Source organism: Macaca fascicularis, chromosome 16 (assembly GCF_037993035.2).
Source record: "Macaca fascicularis isolate 582-1 chromosome 16, T2T-MFA8v1.1".
NCBI classification, from domain to species: Eukaryota; Metazoa; Chordata; class Mammalia; order Primates; family Cercopithecidae; genus Macaca; species Macaca fascicularis.
In genome coordinates this window covers 83,367,501-83,389,361 of record NC_088390.1, presented here as the reverse complement: position 1 = coordinate 83,389,361, position 21,861 = coordinate 83,367,501, and the positions used below count along the sequence as shown (strand labels likewise).

Genomic DNA, 21,861 nt, shown 5'->3' with positions numbered 1-21,861 from the left:
TGGTGATGGGGAGAGGGAAAAGAGAGGGGAAAGTGAGGGTGTCTAAATCTGGCTTGAGACAAGGCTGGGGGATTCATAGTCTCTACCCACCCTCCACCTTCAGAGGTCCAAGGATTGGGTGGGCACCAGCATGGGGCTGGGGGAGCCATGGGGGCCAGGGGTATCTTCTGTGGGCCCAAGGAGCCCTCCCAGGGCTGAGACCCCAGCCTGAAACTCTCCCAGCACTCCAAAAGCCAAATCCCACCCAGCTCTGGGCTACTCCATGGGGCCCCAGGCTGGAGAAGACCCCCGGCAAAGGTTCTCTAAGGAAGAGGCGGCTGGTGGTCAGGCCTGGGCAGCTGTGAGAGGTGAGAGTTGAATGGGGAGAAAGTGCTCTGTTGGCTTCACGCCCCAACATCAGGGGGAACCAGCTGCACCGTTTCCCCAGAATCATGGTCTCTTGAGCCCAATATTCAAATATATGCAGACATCGGAGCCTGGACTATTTTTAGCTGAGACCCGGAGATGATCTCAGGCTGACTCGAGTGAGGGGGGCCAGTCCCAGAGGAGCACAGAATCAACCTGAAAAGTCCAGCTTGAGGACCACCCCCGTCTCCTGCTATAAGCGCCTGGATTCTGCACCCCAGGTGCCCTGAAGGTCTGTGTTGTGGGTGTTTATTTGGGGCGGGGGGACTGGTCTGGATTCCTGGGGGGCTGCGTTCTTTTTCCTTCGAGGCTTTTCTTCAGCAAACACTTTGCTTTTCTGAGAAAAGATAAAGCGGGCTGCACACTGGAGCCAGCAGCCTGACCGGGGGGCCGTTTAACTCCTGAGTCAGGACGCGTAGCTCGGCCTCTGTTATTATCTTCAAAGGCAGAAGTCTGACCCTTCTGTATGTGCCTCCCTGGGCTGTTATAATAACTTACCACAGCTGTGGCTTAAAACCACAGGAGCCTATTTCCTCACAGTTCTGGAGGCCCGAAGTCCAGCATCAGGGTGCCAGCAGGGCCGTGTTCCCTCTGAAGGCGCTAGAGAAGGGTCCTTCTTTGCCCTCCCAGCTTCCGGCAGTCACCAGCAGCCCTTAGTATTTGCTGGGGCAGCTGCATGGCTCTGATCTCTGCCTCTGTCTTCACAGGGATTTCTCCCTGTGTGTCCCTGGGTCCTCTTCTGATAAGGACACCAGTCATCGGGCTTAGGACCCGTGCTAATCCAGTCTGGCCTCCTCTCAAATTGATGAACATCTGGAAACACCCTATTTCCAAGTAAGATCCTATTCACAGGCACCAGGGGTGCCTTCAATGCATCTTTTGCGGGGGAACATAATTCAACCCACAGCATCTTCTGCGTTGTTCTGCCCGAGGACAGCCACCCCTCCAGCAGCCGCGGTGAGGAGAAGGCCCCCCAGGTTTGGGGTTTCTAATCTTGGGTGGCAGCAGGCTGGGAACCGGGGACCACTTGAGCCTTACTGTGCTCTCCTGCCAGGAGGGGCGGCAGCTCCTTGCCCCTGGAGACAGTGCGGCTCCCGAGAGCAGCTGAGTGCCTTGCAGTCATCAACAGACACCTCATCTCAGTGGCAGCACCTGGAATCTTACCTGCCTTACCTCCTTTAGTCCTCAACACCTGTGTCCCAGGATGATGTCCCTTATTCTACAGAGGAGGAAGCTGAAGTGCAAACTAAGAGGAAGTTCTGCAGCAGCAGGTTTGGTGCCGGGTGCCAGCCCGGCGAGGAGCTCGGTGCTGTTGCGAGGACTGTGACAGGGCTTTCACCCCATCTTCCCTTCTGAGCCGGGCTTGTCGGGATGGGGTGGCGGGGTCTGCGCCTGCACAGCCAAGGAGGAGCAGGGCAGCCTCTCCCTAGCACAGTCCTGAAAAGAGGACCCCGTCCCCATTAAGGGAATGCATTGATCCCTTTTAGAGAGTGCTAGGCCAATACATGGAGGAGCCAGTGTGGTCAGGCAGAAAGGGGTGGATAAACCTAAACCCTGCGGACCTCTTTTTTGAGACCCCAAACTGCTCTTGACCCCCAGAGGTCAGATCTTCCCCAGGGGAGGGTGTGGGAAGGTGGGGTTAGGGAACATACGGAGTCTTTGGGAGCCTTCTAAGTCAGCCGAGGGAGTTGGGGCAGCCACAGGGCCAGAGCACAGGGAAGGCAGGTCCACCAGGTCTAGCTGCTCGGCCTCCAGCCCCGCCAGGCCCAGTTAAGAGGGTGCCTTGGCTGCCAAGAGAAGAACCCAGGGTAGGGACTGCCTCCTGGACCTCCACAGGCAGCTGGCCTCCTACAGGCCTGCTGGGAGCTGGGACCCTGTCCCCTCTGCTGCCCTCCAGCTTTCCTGGCTCTGGGGGATGGAACTCGTTACCAGCCTCCCACTCATGTTATTTCTCGTGCCCTTGAACTTCAGGACTGTCTTGGAGCCACCGAGGCCTGTTTGCATCCTTTGCCCCCAGGTCCAGCTGGATCCCCCGCCTTTTCCTCCACTGGGCTCAGCCTAGTGGACCCTGGGCTGCAAGAGAAGTTGCGTCAGCCCACGTGCTGGGGCTGGAGGCCAAGGCTTCAAATGAGGCCTCCCCGAGTTGGTACGCAACTCCTTGGAGGGCAAAGCCACGAGGGCTGCAGAGGAGCTAGCCAGGTATGATGGGTGAGTGCAGTGGTTCACAGCAGAACCACATTAGACACACAGAGGAGTGCTTTATGAAACTCGGATGCCTAGCTGGGTGCGGTGGCTCACGCCTGTAATCCCAGCACTTGGGTAGGCCGAGGTGGGAGGATCGCTTGAGCCTAGGAGTTTGACACAAGTCTACGCAACATAGTGAGACCCCCCCTCCACCACCCATCTCTATAAAAAAAAAATTAGCCAGGTTTGGTGACACTTGCCTGTGTCCCCCGGTTACTCAGGAAGCTGAAGTGGGAAGATTGCTTGAGCCCAGAAGTTTGAGAGCTCCAGCCTGGGTGACAGAGTGAGACCCTGACTCTAAGAAATTTTTTTTTTTTTTTTTTTGAGATGGAGTCTCAACCTCCACCTCCTAGGCTCAAGTGATTCTCCTGCCTCAGCCTCCCAAGTAGCTGGGATTACAGGCGTGCACCACCATGCCCAGCTAATTTTTGTATTTTTAGTAGAGACAGGGTTTCACCATGTTGGTCAGGCTGGTCTCGAACTCCTGACCTCAAGTGATCTGCCCGCCTCGGCCTCCTAAAGTGCTGGGATTGTGGGCGTGAGCCACCGTGCCTGGCCCTGCCTAGATATTTTGGTTTTTGGCTTAATTCGCTCCTCAGGTGAGTCCACAGGCTGAGGGACTTCATCACACCTGTTTCCTCACCTGTGCGTGGGGAGGGGTGGTCACCTGGCAGGGTGGTGCTGAGGCCAGCTCGTGCCTGCCCTTCCCTCCACTGTTCAGAGTTGGGCCAGGGCTGAAGGAGGCGTGGCCAACTTCAGAGGCAGGCATGGGAGCCGCAGCTCTGCCTGGCACTGACATCCGGGGCTGCAAATTCGTTCTAATTCTCAACTTCTCTCCCTCTACTGCCAGCCAGCCCCTCCAGCTTCATTTAAAAGTTCAGACAGGATTCAAAAGTAGGCTGATATATAAAGACCTATTAAAACTCAGCAATAAGAAAACAACTCAATTAAAAAATGGGCAAAAGACCTGAACAGACACCTCGCCAAAGATGATACACAGATGGCAAATAAATATATATGTCACATCATATGTTATCAGGGAAATGCAAATTAAAACAGCAATGAGATACCACTGCACATCTATCAGAATGGCCCAAATCCAAAACACTAACAACCCCAAATGCTGATGAGGCTGTGGAACAACAGGAATTCTCATTCAGGGCTGGTAATACAAAATGCTGCAGCCATTTTGGAAGACAGCTTAGCAGTTTCTTACAAAGCTAAATGTACTTTTACCATATGATCCAGCAATCGTGTTCCTTGGCATTTACCTGAATTAGTTGGAAATTGTGTCCAGGAGCTTCTGGACAGCTGCACATGTGGAGGTTCCTGGAAGGTGGCCATCCAGGGAGGGCATGGAAGTTCCATGTCCTCCGCCCCCCTCATACCTCGCCCTACACATCTCTTCATCTGTATCCTCTGCAAAATCCTTTACAATAAACCGGTAAACCTAGGTATGGCCATGTGACTAAGCTCTGGCCAATGCAGCACAATCAGAATTGGCATGAGCTGACTCCCCCCCTCTCCTTTTTCTCTTTCGTTGGATGGAATGAGGCCTTAGAAGGGAGCCATCTTGGACCAGATGAGGGCAAGAGTCCAGAAATGCTGGAAGACCAAGATGCATCTTTGGCAGATGATATTTTCCAAAGATAGAGGCAACACTATATCCCATTCCACAAGCGCTTCTTCTACTGTGACTTTGACACCCCTCCCATTGAGAGGTGGCATCTATGTTTCCTCCTCACGAACTGTAGCAGGAGGGGCTTTGTGACTCCCTCCACCAATAGAGAATGCCAGCATCAACAGCGTGTGGCTTCCAAGGCTAGTTAAAAGAAAAAAAAATGCCTTTCACTTCCATCTTGTTCTCCTGGGACGTTCACTCTGGGAACCCAGCCACCATGCTGCAAGGAAGCACAAGAGTCCTGGGAAAGGCCCACGTGGATGGGAACCACGGGCCCCAGCCCAAATCCCCTGCTGAGCTCCCCAGCTGACAGCACCAACTTGTCAGCCACGAGTGAGCTGTCCTGGAAGTGATTCTCCAGCCTCCGGGCGAGCCACCTCAGCTGATGCCACGTGAAGCAGAGACAAATTACCTCCACCAAGCCCTGCCCAAATTGCAGATCTGTGAGCAAAACAAATGACTATGATTGTTATAAGCAAAAAAGAAAATAGAAAAGAAAATGGATTCCACTCAAAAACTTGGATGTGAACGTTTATAGCAGCTTTATTCAGAACTGCCAAAGCTTGGAGGCAACCAAGATGTCCTGCAGTAGGTGAATCTGTAAACAAACTGTGATGCATCCAGACAATGGAATATTATTCACGGCTAAATGGAAATGAGGCATCAAGCCATGAGAAGATGCGGAGGAATCTTAGATGCATGTTACTAGGGGAAAGGAGCCAATCTGAGAAGGCTGTAATCTAAGAAGACTGTAAGGGTTCCAACTACCTGATGATCTGGAAAAGGTAAAGCTGTGGAAACGGTCGTAAGATCAGTGGTTTTCCAGGGTTAGAAGGAGGGAGGGATGTATAGGGGAGCACAGAGGACTTTTAGGGCAATGGAACCACTCTGTATGGTGCCGTAATAGTGGATACATCTCATTCAAGATTTGTCAAAACACGTAGAATACACAGCACCAGGAGTGAGCTGCAAGGTGAACTGTGTTTGGTTGATGATGTCAGTGTGGGCTCATAGATTGGAATGCATGGACCACTCTGGTAGGGGATGTGGATGGTGGGGCTGGCCTGTGTATGTGGGGGAGGTGGCATATGGGAAATCTCTGTACTTTCCACCCAACTTTGCTGTGAACATAAAACTGCTCAAAAAAAAAAGTCTTTTTTTTTTTTTTTGAGACAGGGTCTCACTGTCACTCAGGCTAGAGTGCAGTGGTGCAGCACAATCACAGTTCACTGTAGCCTGGACCTCCCGGGCTCAAGTGATCAAGGGATCCTCCCACTTCAGCCTCCGAGTAGCTGGGACCACAGGCACTTGCCACCACACTAGCTAATTTTTAAATAATTTTTGTAGGCTGGGTGCAGTGGGTCATGCCTGTAATTCCAGCACTTTGGGAGGCCGAGGCGGGTGGATCACCTAAGGTCAGTAGTTCGAAACCAGTCTGGTTAACATGGCAAAACCCTGTCTCTACTAAAAATACAAAAAATTAGCTGGGCGTGGTGGCAGGTGCCTGTAATCCTAGCAATCTCAGCTACTCGGGAGGCTGAGGCAGGAGAATTGCTCAAACCCAGGAGGCGGAGGTTGCAGCGAGCCGAGATCCCACCACTGTACTCCAGCCTGGGTGACAGAGTGAGACTCCATCTCAAAAAAATAAAAATAATAACAATTTTTGTAGAGATGGGTTCTTGCCATGTTGCTTGAACTCCTGGGCTTAAGTGATCCTTCTACCTCAGATTCTCCCACTTTGGCCTCCCAAAATGCTGAGAACACAGGCGTGAGCCACCGTACCTGGCTTTTGTTTGTTTGTTTGTTTTCTAACTAGGTTCAGTTCCTAAAAGAAGGCCTTGGCCAGGTTTCTGAGCGCTACCCCCCTCCTGCTGGACAAGACCATGGAAAATGCCTGGCTCAGCTATCTTTTTCTCAGCCTCTTTTAAGCAGCATAGCAGAGAGGGACAGAAGCAGAGACAGAGAGGGACTGAGATCTGGGCTTTTCCTCCAGCTGCACGATATGGACCAGGCCTCTGGTCTCTTCGGGCCTCCATCTGTAAAATGAGGGGACAGGAGGAATTCTGATGGCGTAGCTTGAGCAGATTTGGTTGTATGAGGACTCTTACCTGGCATTACATGCTGGAACAAGGAAATGGCCATAGTGACTGTTAATTAAAAACTGGCATCGAGTTATTGGTACTCTCATGTTTGAAATACCTTCTAGAACCTGCTTGGTCTAGACCAGCTGTTCTCAAAGTGTGAGCCCTTGCCCCCTGTAGCAGCAGCAGCACCCAGAGTTTTTTTTGTTTGTTTTTGTTTTTGTTTAGACAGATGAGGTCTGTGTTCTCCAGGCTGGTCTCCAACTCAAGCATCGGGCTCCCAAGTGCTGGGATTACAGGTGTGAGCCACCATGCCTGGCATTTTTTTTTTTTTTGAGATAAGGTCTTGCTCTGTTGCCCAGGCTACAGTGCAGTGGCACAATCATGGCTCACTGCAGCCTCAAACTCCTAGGCTCAAGCCATCCTCCCACCTCAGCCTCCTGAGTAGCTGGGAACACAGGTGCATGCCACCAACCTTGGCTTTCTTTTCTTCTTCTTTTTTTTTTTTTGGTAGAAACAAGGTCTCATTATGTTGCCCAGGCTGGTCTCAAACTCCTGGGCTCAAGCAATCCTCCCACCCACCTGGAGCTTATTAAAGACTCAAATCCCAGGGTCCAACCCCAGACCTGCTGAATCAGACGCTCTGCAGGTGGGGCCCGGCAACCTGTGTTTCAGTAAGCTCAGGAATCAGGCGACTCTGATGCATGCCAAAAGTTGAGAACCACTGGCCTGGAACAGGGTGTGTCAAGCTTGGCGCTGCTGACGCTCCAGGCCAGATCTTCCTGTGTCGTGGGGCTGTCCTGTGCACTGGAGGATGCTGCCAGCATCCTTGGACTCTACCCCACTGGAGGCTAATAGCATGCGACCCCTGCCTCAAGTCACAACAATCCAAAACAGTGCCAGCTGTCCTCCAGGGAACAAAACTGCCCCAGTGGAGAACTCTCGGCTGGAAGGAAGGCCCTGATTGTGCAGCGACTCAAATATAGGATCACATAAAACCGGGAGCGAAGGCTGGGCACGGTAGCTCATGCTTGCAATCCCAGAACTTTGGGAGGCTGAGGCGGGTGGATCACCTGAGGTCAGGAGTTTGAGACCAGCCTGGCCAACATGGTGAAACCCTGTCTCTATTAAATACAAAAATTAGCCGGGTGGTAGCGGGCACCTGTAGTCCCAGCTACTCAGGAGGCTGAGGCAGGAGAATTGCTTGAACCCAGGAGGCGGAGGTTGCAGTGAGGTTGATTATGCCACTGCACTCCAGCCTAGGTGACAAAGCGAGACTCCGTCTCAAAAAAACAAAAAGCCTGGAGCAAAGACCATGCATGCAGGGTCACCATGCCAGGCTGTCACTCTATCCAGCCATTTGCTCCTCACCACGACTTGAAAATGATCCCCATTTTATAGCAAATCTCACCTCTCTGCTTACAAGCTGTGTGACCTTGGGCAAGTTACTTGAACTCTCTGTGCCTCTTGCTGTAAAGTGGAAATATTAATACAACAGCACTTACCTGCTAGGGTAGCTGAGTGCATGAAATGACAACTCAAGCATGGGACAAACTCTCAGCCCAGTGCCTGAGGCAGTAAACACTGGCTCATTTTCTCATGATGTGGCTCAGGCTCTTATCAAAATGGATTTGTGTTCTCTGGCCTCACGCTGCCACTGTCACAGCCAGCTGGAGGTAGGCGGAGGCCAGCCTGAGGTGAACATGACTGAGTTCGCCACTGCTTGTCAGGGTGCCTGCAGTCACAGCTCTGGGGCAGCTAAGAGACCCTGGGTCTCTGCCATCAGCAGGGACTTCCTTTGGGCGGCTTGAAGCAGACAGCACCCAGCTCCGCAGGCCTAGCGCCCCATGTGCCCCAACTGACACGGAGCAGAGCCCGGGGACCCCGGCCATCTGCCCTCCACCCTGGGCGAGCTCTGGATGCCACAGGAAGATGAGAATCAGCACAGTTCCTCTTCTGCATCTCACATCCCAATAAAATATTTATTATTTCAAGAAATAAATCTTTAAAAAAAGAGAGAAAAAGAGTGTCTCTATTGCTTTCCCCCACAGGTTAGTCCTTGGGAACCAATGAGTTTTTTTTGCCATCGTGGTTTCTGCGGCTGCAGGGGCCAGCCATGTCTGGAGGGGACTCCCGTGGGAAGTGTCCAGCCTCGCCCCTCCACCAACTCTCAGCATCCCGGGGCTGCCTCCTGGGAAGGGCGGAGGAGCAGGCCTAGGTTGGTGGGTGGGAGCAGGATTATCAAACTGGGTGGGTGGCAGTGTTCTGAAGGCCTGACCCGCTGAGGCAGGCGGGGCTCTGGGCATGGGGGGAGGAACAGGGGGCATCCCGGGGCAGGCATGCCACTCGGAGAAGGACGGCTAGATCTGGAGGCCGTTTGAGGCCGGAGGAAGCTGGAGGTAGGGATGAGGACTCAGCACTGATGGGCTGGGAGGTTATCTGGGGTAAGCACACAGGGCAACTGGAAACTGGGCAGGGCGTACCATGGGGCTAAGGCTCCATCCCAAGCCCTCGTCTGCAAAAGATGCTGGGGAGTTGGGGAGTCAGCACCTGTGGAAGTGCCTGGTGCATGAAGGCCACCCCCGGGCGGGGGTCCCAGAGCCCATTCTCTGAGGCTGGGGTGGAAACCTGCCCCTTGGAGGGGGTAGGGATTGAGGCTTTGGAACAAATCCACCGTCTGGAGTCAGTCACAGGTCATGCCGGGATGGGTTTTGGGAGAAGCCCAGAGTGAAAAGGGTTGGAACAAGCAGGAGAGAGAAACAATTCAACTAGGGTTTGGGTGGTTCCTGCACCCCCAACTGTGGTCCTCAAGTGTAGAAGGAGGGTGGGGGAATCGGGAAATCGGGAGGGAAGGGGCTAAGGGGAGGCACAAACAGGACTCCTCAGCTTAGCCTTCTCCCAGCCCCCTGCCCCTCTGTCCACATCCCAAACACCAGTGGGCCCTGTGTGCCTGGCTTCCCTCTTAGGAGGAGGGCGAGCCCCCAGTTTCCCTGCCTGGAGCAGGTACCACCCAGGCCTGCTCTCCAGGGCCATGGGGAGGGCCCCTCCTTGGACCCTTCAGGGACCACAGGGCAGTCTGGTCTCTGCTCCTCTCCCTTGCAAGTCTAGAGGCCCCATCCTGGGCCCAAGAATGACTGGGCCCCTTTCACCATCTGGCCCAGATCTGGCCTTGCACAAAGCCAGGGGCCTCCGACCACCTGCTCCTGGGCCATGAGGACTCTGAGTAGTCCGACATCTTCTTGGCCATGATGCTGCCGTGAGTCCCCAGGAGAGAACCAGGAGCCTGCCTGGGAGGTCCCAGGGGCTCAGCGTGCTGCCTCCTCCTATTCCTACGCACGGCTCTCCTCTGCCAGCTTCCTGGCTAAGGAAGGAAGCTCCGGCCTGGAGGGGTTGCAAGAAGGACAAGCAGCCGGAGCTCAGAACCTGCTGGTGCTTTCTCCTGTGGCAGGAGAGAGCCAGCATGGGTGCCAGGCAGGGCGGCAGAGGTGGACTCACAGACAGCCCTGGCACAAGGCCACCTGGCCTTTGCGGAAGTCGCGGCACGGGCAGAGCCGGCGGTACTTGGTGTTGGAGCCGGCACAGCTGAAGAGCAGAGGGTCCTTCTGCAGGTAGCACTCCTGGCCGGGCTGGGCGAAGGCCGGGTACAGGTGGTTCATCTCCGATTCGGTGCTGTCACAGGGCACCTGCAGCCTGGCAGGCACCGCACAGCACCGTCACTCAGCGTTGGTCACTTGGGCAGAAGGGCTGGGGCAGGGTAGGGGCTGCCCCGAGCCTAGACCCGCCTGCCCCACTTCTCTGGCCCATCCCCATCCCAGACTGGGTAAGGAGATGTGTTACGGCTCCTTTATCCCACGTGCTACCCAGGGACCCCTGGAGAAGAGAGGGGCCTGGCCTGGAGGGGCTGGGGACCCAGGCAGCCCCAGTAGGAGGAGCACCCGGGACAGTTTTCATGGTCTGGGATAGGACAATGCCCAAATAGGATGTGTAGGCGGCTGAGTGGGTGGAAGACGGCAGGCACTGGAAGGAGCTTTCCCTGGTAGTTTAGGGCTTGGCCAAGAGTAGGGCAGCAGTGACCTGGATAATGGCCTGGAGGATCCCTTCTGGATCCTTCCTGACTCATTGGAAAGCATTAAATCCCCCCGACTGGCAGGGCTGAGGGCCGGTTCTAGGTGTGAGAGCTCTCAGTGAGCCCGGCTGGGCCAGTGAGGATAGGGGCTGGGTGGGGGGCACACTCACTTGAGGAAGGCGTCCTGGCTGTTGAGGAAGGGGAAGAAGGAGGGCTCACAGATCAACCCGTGGTCCAGGCAGGTGTCGGTGCAGGCCCTCCCAGGTGTGGCCAGCCAGGCCCGCAGGGAGTGTGCAGGGGGCCAGGCCGCAGGGGCCAAGCTGGCGTTCTGAGCCCACTCGAGGTGGGTGGCATTGGGGGCCAGGACAAAGGGGCTCTGCGGGGTGTGGGCCCCTGGCAGGGCAGGGCCTGGAGCTACACAGAAGTCCTACAAGAAGGAGAGCAGTGTTAGGGCGGGGAAATGTGACCCAGGTGTGCCTGGGAGACACCTGAAGGTGTGGCCCTGCCGTGCCAGTATGAGCCACCACTATTGGGCGCTTACTGAATACCGGGTAGCTTTACCTGCATTATTTCATTTACTTCTCACGGACACTCATGTCTCCAGATCGCTTACAGGAATTATAGAGGTTCAGAGGTCACAGCACCTGCCCAGGGCCTTGGGGTTGGATGGCAGAACAGCACTTGGATTCAGGGCCCTGTGCATCCTGTCTGCCCTGGAGCAGCCTCGACGCTCAGGTCAGGCTGGGGTTTCTACTCTGGGGCCCACGAGCCCTGCCCTCCATGGGGACACGGCCCCAGGCTGGCCGTGAGGCTCTCCCTGCAGGGTTCAACTCCAGGGGTCGGAGGGCCCCACGAATGCCTTCCTGTGAGTTTCCTGTCTGGGTTCAGTCCTGGGTTCTGGCCACGGCCCTGACCCTCACCCTGTCACCTGAACACGCCCTCCCTTCTGGGGGCCTCGGTATTCCCATCTGTAAAGGGACAGGGGAGAACCAGACTCTCCCGGCCCCTAACACTGGTGGGGCCAACAAGATGGAAAGGGAGGCCACGCGCTATCCGTGGAAATTTCTCACAGCCATACAGCCACCTGCCCCAGGGCCCCCGAGCCCAAGGCCCACCCCAGGCATCACCCTGGAGACCTGGAACCTGCAGAGCCGCGCTCCATCTGGGCCACCGGCAGCCCTCACGGTGGCTTAGACCCACCAGGATGCAGTGGGGGGCCAGGACTCCCCAGGAATAGGGCACATCCTCCTTCTCACCCACTACTTCCAGGCACTCTGAGCACCCATGGGAGGAGAAAGGAGTGTACTCCTGGGACAGCTGCCTGCCCGGGTGCTCCCTTGGGGGGCTGGGGTAGCCGAGCTTTCGAAACCGTGGGGCTGTCCTTGGTTTCTCAGGGCAGAGATCCCAATCTCCTGTTCCAGTCTCACTGCCATCCTTAGCGGGTGGGTGGGGAGTCCGGGGATCTTCACTTCCCAGTTACCAAATCCCAATCGGTTACCAGACTTTCCAACCACTGTTTTCTAAGAATGAAAGTCTTTGTGTTTCTGTTAGTGCCATGGAGCTCAGCTCTAAAGTTGGGCCCCGGGCAGGGGTGCCCCGAGCAGTGCTGCTTTCTACACCCGCAGTCAGGCCTGCCTGTCTCCAGCCCTGAGGGAACTCTGGGAAAACAGACTGGACAGGCTGGAGGAGGGAGCAGGGAGCTGGATGACTTCACGGGTGCAGGTCCCTGGGCAGACAATGAAGCTGGCTCAGCCCCCTCCTCTGGTCTGACGGGATCTGGGGCAGAGACCAGAGGGCTCACTGACCTGGTGCTGGATATAGGCGTGGATCCGCTCCAGCATCCCCTCGCAGGTGTACTCATAGGGTAGGTAGGGGTCTACCTGTGGGAGGGACGGGAAGACACATAGCGTGGGAGGAGGCCCAGCTGTTGGGGGCCCTGCCATGCTCAGCCTTGGGAGTGGAGGTCTGGTGGGCTCTCATATCCTGTGCCATGCCCAGGGAGGTGACCACCCCATCCACCTGGCCCTTCCGCCCAGCTCAGAGTCCCTGTTCCCCGCATACCCTCCAGTATGAGACCCTCCAGGACTCAGGCTCAGGACCCACGAGGCCCAGCCTCATCCCTCCCCGCCCCTCCCAGGTCCTGGTCCCAACTGCACTGGGGATAAAGCTCATACTCTGTCCCCTCCTGGGCTTTGACACCTCCTCTTCCCACAGCCCACCCACCCTCTCAGGCATCACCGGCTCCAGGGAGCTTTCCCTGAACCCCACCCCCACTCCTGTTACAGGAACACTTTCCGTGGTGGCTCCCAGCACCCCAGACTTCCCCCAGCACAGAATGAGCCCCTGTGTTGTCTCCTGTTTATTCCTCATGTCTCTCGTGAACTTATGAACCCCTTGAGGGTGGGGACTATGGCTTGTTCACTTTGAATCCCCGGTGCCTGGCACAGTACCTGGCATACAGTGGGTGCTCAGGAAATAGCCATGGAATGAAAAGGCATCCCCAGCTCTGCCTGTATCCTGCCCAAGACATGGGACGTTCATGCAGAGGAACATAGGGACATCTCCCAGTCGGCGGGAATGAGATGACCTTTGCAAAGTGCCCTGCCCCCACAGGCACAAACCCCCAAACAGAGACCACAGGCTGTCTGTCTAAATAATAGTCGTCCAGGCATGGTGGCTCACACCTGTAATCCCAGCACTTTGGGAGGCCGAGGCGGGCGGATTGCCTGAGGTCAGGAGTTCGAGACCAGCCTGGCCAACATGGTGAAACCCGGCTCCACTGAAACTACAAAAAAAATTAGCTGGGCATGGTGGCAGGTGCCTGTAATCCCAGCTACTTAGGAGTCTGAGGCAGGAGAATCGCTTGAACCTGGGAGGCGGAGGTTGCAGTGAGCCGAGACTGTACTAGTGAAACCCCAGCCTGGGTGACAACGAGACTCTGTCTCAAAAATAAATAAATAAATATCTAATAGTCACACAGCAACCTGTCGTGTGGGCAGATGCATGGAGTAATTGGGGTCCAAGAAGCCAGGGAAATGGAGGGAAGAGGTGACAGAGGAGTAAGGGGGTACTCTTGCCTCCCCCCACTTCTTAATCAACCAACCCCTTCCTGTTCCATTAACCTTCTCAGGCCCAGCGTGGCGCACTGTGGGGGAAATCACCTACCCGAAAGGGCAGGGGCAGCGGTCAGGACCCAGGAAGGAGCCATCCCAGACTCAGAGAAAGGTCTGTTTTAGCCTTCAACCTCCCCACCCCAACATGTCTGGTGGCACCTGACCTGGCCCAGCCCATCTCCTAATGAGGCCACTTTCCTGTCTTTAGCCAGTGGGTGAAATCTAACTGTTTGATTCAAGCCTGCAACCACCTCCTTTCTTCCTCATTGGCGTTGGGTGGTGCTAGAAAGTGCAATTGTGCCAAGCTCCGTCTTGCTTCCTGTGTTTCTTAGGAGACCCGTCCTGGGGCCTCTGGCCAAGGGGACATTCCTGACACTCAAGGGTCCCAGGGAAGCAGCAGTCACCAATGTCCTTGAAGCCGGACATTGCCCCAGCACTGACTTCCCCCGGCACTGTGCACGGGTATTCTTAACACTGGGGCAACTTCGAAGTCCTGGAGAATCTGCAGGTCCCATCCTCAGCCCAGCCTTGAAGCCCCATGCTCTGCACAGCCCTGTCCCGACCTGCTCTCGTTCCCAAGCTGATGGCCCAAGAAGACCCTGGCAGCCAGTTGCTGCCCCAGCTGGTTCCCTAAATACTCATAACAAAGTCCTGGGAGCCTCTGAGCCCCACACACTTCTGGGGGTCTTGCAGGGACAAGGCTTCACTCCCAGGTTATAAATAAAACTCCCCAGAGAAGAGCTTTCCCCTCCAAGTGCCGCTCCCCCTCTCCGTGACAGCAGATCTCTGAGTTACTCTCGCTCCTGTGTCTGAAGCTCTTGTCATAAGGTAATTCAAAGGTCCCTGTGTGAAGCGAACACTCACAGCCAGGGATGACATTCTGCCTGCCACGAATCTCCTGCCGGAGGAGCCAGCCTGCCTGGCCTAGAAATCACCCCCATTAGATCTAATTACAGGTGTGCACCCTCATCAGTCTTGACAGAGTGACAGGTGCTGGTCCTGCCTGGGAACTGCTGGCCTGCGGGAATAACAGCAGGGAGGGGTGCGGCGGAGGCCGGTGTTGGCATCACCTTGAATGGCCTTGCTGTGGACACAGAGATGCCCACAGGCAAAGCCGGGGAGGTGCAGAGACACAGAAGGGGTGCCGGGCCCTGGTTTTCCATGGCTGTCAGGCCGGGGGCTGGCTGGGCTGTGTGTTAGATCTCCCTTTTCTCACCTCCTCTTCTCACCTCTTTCTCCCCATCCTGGCCGCTCCTCCCTCCCTTTCCCTGTAAAAGGCCACAGGACTTGCTGAACAAGCTACTCCCCCTGATGGCGGCCCTCATTTGCTCTCAGCCTCCACCAGCTGGCCCTAAACCTGTTTTCTAAAATAGAATTATTAGGCCGGGCATGGTGGCTCACGCCTGTAATCCTTGCACTTTTGGAGGCCGAGGCGGGCGGATCGCTTGTGCCCAGGAGTTCGAGACTGGCCTGGGCAACAAAGTGAGACACCCCCCCCCCACCCCATCTCTATTCAAATAATATAAAAAGAATATTTTTAAAAAATAATAAAATGGGATTATTAGAATTACCCAGAGTTCTTATTTAAAATGCAGATTCCCACGCAAAGCTGGGTCCTATTAAATGGGAAGGTGCGGGATGGACTCGAGAATCTGCATTTAAGCCCCTCCCCTGGGTGACTCTTGGGCACATGAACGTTTTTGAGTTGCTGTGAGGTAAGACGGGGTGAACTGTTATGCGGAGGGGTGGGGCCCACAGAAAGGAGGGGCCTGAAGGCAGAGGGGCCTCGGCTGGTTTGGGGCCCGGCACAAGTCTCAGCTGGTCGGATTTGCAATACCTTGCTTCCTTAATCCCTTTGTAATTGTTATTTTTTAATTAATTAACAAAATTAAACAGATGTTCATGTAAAAAAAAAGAAATCAAACAGGAAAGCAATGAAAGGGAAGTTTCCTCTCACCCCAGACACTCAGTCCTTCCCCCAGTTGTCAATTTCTTATGTGTCCAACCAGAAATACCTGTGACTATCCCAGCACCTTCATGCACACAGCCCTCCCCTGACCCTGCTTTCTGGGCCTCCAGGAGGCAAGTTATCCACAGGGTGGAGTGTCTTCCTCATTCAGCTCAACAATGAGTCTTGGAGGTTGGGCCAACCCTGCTCCCCACATTGGAAAAGTCTATGTAGTCCTCCTCCCCAGCCTTGCTCAAGCCCCTCTGTAGGAGAAGCCTTGGAGGATTGGTTTGCAATGGGAGGGGAGAGGGAGGAGAGCAATCTCCCTCTCAGGGAGGTGTGAGCCCCTGTACCTGGCCTCTATTTGTTTGTGCTCTATAAGGCCTTGCCAGAACTTAAGCCACCAGCCCAGGACAGGGGACAACACTGGGTTGAGAGCTAGCAAGGGAGCTTTTTATCCCTCCCCACTCAGTCTAGGCCGGTGCTTTGCTAGGACCCAGCATTACAAGGTCACACAACCTCTCCCTGCAGCAGGACCATCAGCGCCCCACCCTCAGTCACCTGTGACTCCACCTCAGGGCTGTCTCTGGCCTGCTGAGCCCATCCATGTGCAGGTCAAAAGTGTCAGGAACTGGCATCCCAGGCGCCACCCTCAGCCACAGATGGATGGGAAGAGGAGGATACCTACCCTAGCCTCCTTCTCCTCGGGCAGGACAGCTCTGGGATGTGACCTACCCCATCTCACAGAGGCCCCCGTGGTGATGAGCTCCAGGTGCCACCTGCTGATACCCACCCTGCCTCACCTGGCACCTCCGTCCCTGCTTCCTGGGGTTGCCTCCCAAATAAGCTACTGCTGAAATTCCTGTTTTCATGTTACTTCCTGGAGGAATCCAATCTCAGACAGCCCCTGACTTTGAGAAACCTGCCATGTTGGCCAGGCTGCTCTCAAACTCCTGGCCTCAAGTGATCTGCCCGCCTCAGCCTCCCAAAGTGCTGGATTACAGGCATGAGCCACCATGCCTGGCCTGGAGCGATTATTTTTGCTCAGCCTGAGGTCTGAGCCTCCCCAGAATGAAGGAATCAGCCAAGCACAAGGCATGCTCAAAAGCCACAAACATGCCCACTGTGGAGATGAGCATCAGGCACAAGCCCCTCCTCACTCTCACCCAGCCCACACATGTGAACCTACACACACCAGCACCCACGTTCGCTGGAGACCCAGGGTGTTCTACCCCCTTGCTACTCAAAGCGTTGCCCTGCATTTAACAGATGGTCTGTGTGCACATTATATTTTGAAATGTGCTGGGTAAAGGCTGCAAACCCACACCTGCAGCAGTTTAAAGAACCTCCACACATTCATCGTGAAAACACTCACTTAGCACCTGGCCCTCAAAAGTGCTCCATAAACAATTCGAGATCCAGGGCTCTCGAATCCATGTAAGGTTGTGCAGGTTGCTCACTGCACAAAGGCATTTCCCCACACATTACACCTGAGTAGATGAATGGGGGCCCCCATTCCACTCCCCAGTCCACATGCCGGGGCTCAGAGCTGTGTCTGACCAGGGGAGGGATGGACACCTTTGTCAACCCAGGCCTGCAAGTCTGAACTCACCCAGAGGGGCACCGTTTTCTAATCAGAGTAAAGACCAGCAGTGTGGACTAGTGGTGGTCTGGACGGCATGTAGCTACTCTCACCTGAGTTCTCATGATGGCCTTGATGGCTGCTTCGAACTCCTCTGAGTTGTTGTAGTCGACTGTCCACACGTGGGGCTTGCCGATGAAGTTCTCCGCGTAGGGATGCTGGGAGAACACCTGGCAAGGGTACAGAGATCGCAGCTGCCCCTGTGCCTGCCAGTGGGGCAGGGACAAAGGAAGGTACCCCATCCACTTGTCCTATCTCCTTTTGCCCCACATCTCAGTCTGCCTCTTCCAGGACCTGCAGGGGTCTCTGTCCTGGCCCCTCCTGATTGGGGACCAGGATGCTTTTCACTCACCTCTCTGGAGGTGGGCTTGCCTCGGAAGAACTCGTGGTTGAGGGAGCTGTGGGGTGGGCTGAAGCGGGACTGCAGGAAGATGCAGCCATTGGCGATGGCCTCCAGGGGGGCAGGGCCCTCGTAGGGGAAGCCAAACCCGATGAAGAGCTGCAAAGTCAAGAGGCACACGGTAGTTAGGAAGCGCTGCACCGCACAGCCCGGTCAGCCCCAGGATGCCGGGGACAAGGTTAGGCTTCAGGATATTCACAGGAGGCAGCTGGGCCAGAAAAGCCAGCCCAGAACATCTTGTGCCACGGGCAAGCACTTCCCCTCTCTGGGCCTCAGTTTCCCCATTTGTGAAATAAGGGGTCTAATTAGCTATTATCAATAGTCTCTTCTTGCTCTATCAGGCTATGATTTATGATTCTGGAGGGAGGAAGAGAAGAGCAAGGGTTTCAAGCCGAGAAAGGTGCAGGCCCGCACCTACAAGAGACCTCCAGGAACCTCACTCACTCACCCCAAAAACATTTATTCAGCACCTAACTTGTGCGAGGCTATTCACAATAGCAAAGACATGGAACCAACGCAGGTGCCCATCAACGGTGGCTTACATAAAGAAAATATGGTACATAAACACCATAAAATACTATGCAGACATTTAAAAAAAGAACAACATCATGTCCTTTTCAGCAATATGGATACAGCAGGAAGCCAATATCCTAAGTGAATTAAAGCAGGAACAGGAACCAAATACCGCATATTCTCACTTATAAGTGGGAGCTAAACATTGGGTACTCATGGGCATAAAGATGGCAGCAACAGACACTGGGGACTCCTGGAGTGGGGAGGAGGAAGGGGTAAAGACTGAAGAATTAACTGCTGGGTACTACGCTCACTACCTGGGTGACAAGATCCTTCATATCCCAAACCTCAGCATTATGCAATATACCCAGGTAACAAGCCTGCATATGTACCCCTTAAACCTAAACTAAAAGTTGAATTTTTTTTTTTTTTTTTTTTTTTTTTGAGATGGAGTGTTGCTCTGTCACTGGGCTGGAGTATGGTGGCATGATCTCAGCTCACTGTAACCTCTGCCTCCTGGGTTCAAGCAATTCCCCTGCCTCACCCTCCTGAGTAGCTGGGACTATAGGCACATGCCACCACGCCCAGCTAACTTTTTTATTTTTTCTGGATTTTAGTAGAGACAGGGTTTCATCATGTTGGCCAGGACAGTCTCGATCTCCTAACCTCATGATCCACCCACCTCGGCCTCCCAAAGTGCTGGGATTACAGGCGTGAACCACTGTGCCTGGCCAAAATTATTATTTTTTAAGTAACCTGCGCTAGGAGTGCACAGGGCTGGCCTGGAAGGCACTTAATAAATGATTCTGAATCCAAGGCTGTTCTGTGAGGTTGTTCAGGTTATTCACTGCACACGAGCATCTCCACTGCCCCCAACACACACACACACATATACACACACACACACCCCCAAGATGCTTTGGGAAAGAACCTATGGTGAGATCAAGAGAGGGCCTGGGGTCAGGTGCAGTGGCTCACATCCATAATCCCAACACTTTGACAGGCCGAGGTGGTAGGGTCGCTTGAGCCCAGGAGTTTGACACCAGCCTGGGTAACGTAGGAAGACACCATCTCTACAAAAAATTTAAACATTAGCCAGGTGTGGTGGTGTATGCCAACAGTCCCAGCCACTCAGGAGGCGGAGGTGAGGGGACTGTGTGAGCCTAGGAGTGTAAGGTTGCAGTGAGCCCTGATTGCACCACTGCACTCCAGCGTGGGTGACAGAGCAAGACCCTGTCTCATAAAAAAGAGGGTGGGGGTGCCTAGAAGCTGGCTGAAGACTCTCCAGCCTCAGCTGATACTCCAGGGTCCAGTCGGGTTTTGTCCACTGTGTCAATTGCTGCTCCAGGAGTACAGCTCAGGGACCCCAGAAGCAGTCACTCAGGACTCGTGGCTCAATGGCATTCTAGCCAGCACCCCTCTCTCCACCCACCCAACCACCCCAGCTCAGTGTCTCCAAAAGTGAGACCTGACCCAGGAGTCCATTTGGCTGGCCTGGTACTGCAAGGGGGCGGATGGGCAGCACAACTCTACTTTCCTATCACTGAGCCACAGCTCTGCTGCTCTGCTGGCCCTGCTCAGGTCGCTTTCTCTATAGGGCCTCTCCTGCCTGGTGGTCACCCATATCTCTGCCCCCGGGCTCTGGCCAGATGGGGGGCTCAGGACAGTAGAGCATGCTGGGTTATGTCCACATGTGGAAGGGGCCTGAGTGATGGTGGCAGGCCTGGCAGGCATGGGTAGTGACCTCAGTGTCTGCAGCTGGCACGTGTGAGAATGGTGTGGGGGATGGGTGCTCACTTTGGCCTTGCGCAGCAGCTGCTGAAACTCAGGTTGTGGTAAGAGGCCGTGGTTCTTCACAAAGGCTGGCACCTCAGGGGGCCGCTGGCTCTCGTAGTACACAGTGCCATGGATTTCCATGTATTTGTTCAGGATGCCCAGGAACTTCTCCTTCCCCTGGAAAAAGAAGAGGAGGAGATGGGAACCTCATGCAAACCACAGAAGGCAAAGTCGGTGGAGGAAATCCCCTTGGTCTGGAAGTCAGAAGATATGGACCCAGTCTCAGGTTGGCCATTAACTGGCTGTGGGACACTGGGAAAGGCCCCTCCCCTGTCTGGCCCTCAAAATCTACGAGTTGCAGAGACTGGACTGGAGCAGAGGCTTCAGGATTACTTTTAGCCATGAAACTGTTTTCTTTCCAAAGGAACCCTATGGGGACCAACATTTAAATGGATTCACATGGTGCCACTTGGCCTCCACTGAACCCCTAATGACCTCTAAGCTCCTCTGAGGAAATGTAGAGCTCTCTGTAGTCCATTCATCCATCTCTCTCTCTCACCCATCCCATCCATCCTATCCATCCATCTACCCAACCACCATCCATCCATCCATCCATCCATCCATTTGTCCATCCGTCCATCACTCTATGCATCCACCCACCCATCCATCCATTCACCCATCCATCCCTCTCACCCATCTACTCATCCACCCACCCATTCATCCACCCATCCCTCTCACACATCCCTCCACTCATCCATCCACCCATCCACTCATCCATCTACCCATTCATCCTCTCATCCATCCATCTTATCTGTCCATCCCTTCTTTCATTGAAGGAGGGGGACCTCTGATGGAAGCTCCATATTTGGAATTCGAACTCAGGGGAATTACACCCTAGAAAAAAGGATGAAACACAGCTAGACCAGTCCTTGCATGGGCTGAATCCATTTTGTCTCAATCACTATATTGATTAAGGTGATCCAAGATTGCTAGGGCCTCCAGCTACAAGCCAAGAGTAAAAGTAAATTCTCTCTGGAATAAAATAGAGTCATCCTTGATCTTAAATTATCTCTATAATTCTTCATATTCATTTTCCAGAACTCAAAAAAAAAATAACCATTGAAATCCCAATCAAACCTCCAGTACTTTTTTTGTAGAAATTGACAAGCTGATTCTAAAACTCATTTGGAAATGCAAAGGACCTAGAACAGACAAAACGACTTTGAGAAAGAACACAGTTAGCAGGCTTATATTACTGATGTCAAGACTTATAAAGCTACAGTAATCCAGACAGTGTGGTATTGGTATCAAGATAGACAAATAGATCAATGGAACAGAATAGACTCCAGAAATAGACCCACACACAGTATGGTCAATTGATTTTCAACAAAGGTGCAAAACATCTCAGTGGAGGAAGGATGGTTTTATCAATAAATGGTCATGAAACATGATATCTATATGCAAAAAACTGAAAGAACTTTATACTTATATGTAAAAGTTCATGCAAAATGGATCACAGACTTAAATGCAAAACCTAAAACTACAAAACTTTTAAAAAAAATAGGAAAAAATCTTTGTAACCTTGTGTTCGACAAAGATTTCTTAAATACAACACCAAAAGCACAATCCATAAAAGAAAACACTGGACTTCATTAAAATTAAGAACTTTTGCTCTTTGAAAGACATTGTTTTTTGTTTGTTTGTTTTTGAGACGGAGTCTCCCTCTATCGCCCAGGCTGGAGTGCAGTGGTACAATCTCGGCTCACTGTATCCTCCACTTCCTGGGTTCAAGCAGTTCTCCCGCCTCAGTCTCCTGAGTAGCTGGGATTACAGACATGCGCCACCACGCTGGGCTAATTTTTTGTATTTTTAGTAGAGATGGGGTTTCACCTTGTTAGTCAGGCTGGTCTCAATCTCCTGACCTCGTGATCCACCTGCCTCAGCCTCCCAAAGTGCTGGGATTACAGGTGTGAGCCACCACCTGCCAAAAGA

At 53.9% G+C, this 21,861-nt stretch overlaps 1 protein-coding gene across 5 annotated transcripts in view; it reads right to left on the bottom strand.

Moving 5' to 3' along the window:
* Positions 1-8,374: 8,374 nt before the first annotated feature.
* Positions 8,375-21,861, bottom strand: part of MGAT5B (alpha-1,6-mannosylglycoprotein 6-beta-N-acetylglucosaminyltransferase B) — a 77,548-nt gene continuing 64,061 nt past the window's right edge. For all 5 annotated transcript variants that reach the window (XR_012426213.1, XM_005585090.5, XM_065532046.2 and 2 more), the window contains 6 exons: positions 19,891-20,046; positions 17,533-17,679; positions 17,234-17,350; positions 12,283-12,357; positions 10,648-10,904; positions 8,375-10,101 (listed from right to left, as the gene is read on the bottom strand). Coding sequence is in view for 4 of the 5 variants with exons in the window: in XM_005585090.5 (XP_005585147.1) it covers positions 9,903-10,101; positions 10,648-10,904; positions 12,283-12,357; positions 17,234-17,350; positions 17,533-17,679; positions 19,891-20,046 (951 nt within the window). In the remaining variant the exon portion in view is untranslated. The remainder of the gene's footprint in view (positions 10,102-10,647; positions 10,905-12,282; positions 12,358-17,233; positions 17,351-17,532; positions 17,680-19,890; positions 20,047-21,861) is intronic.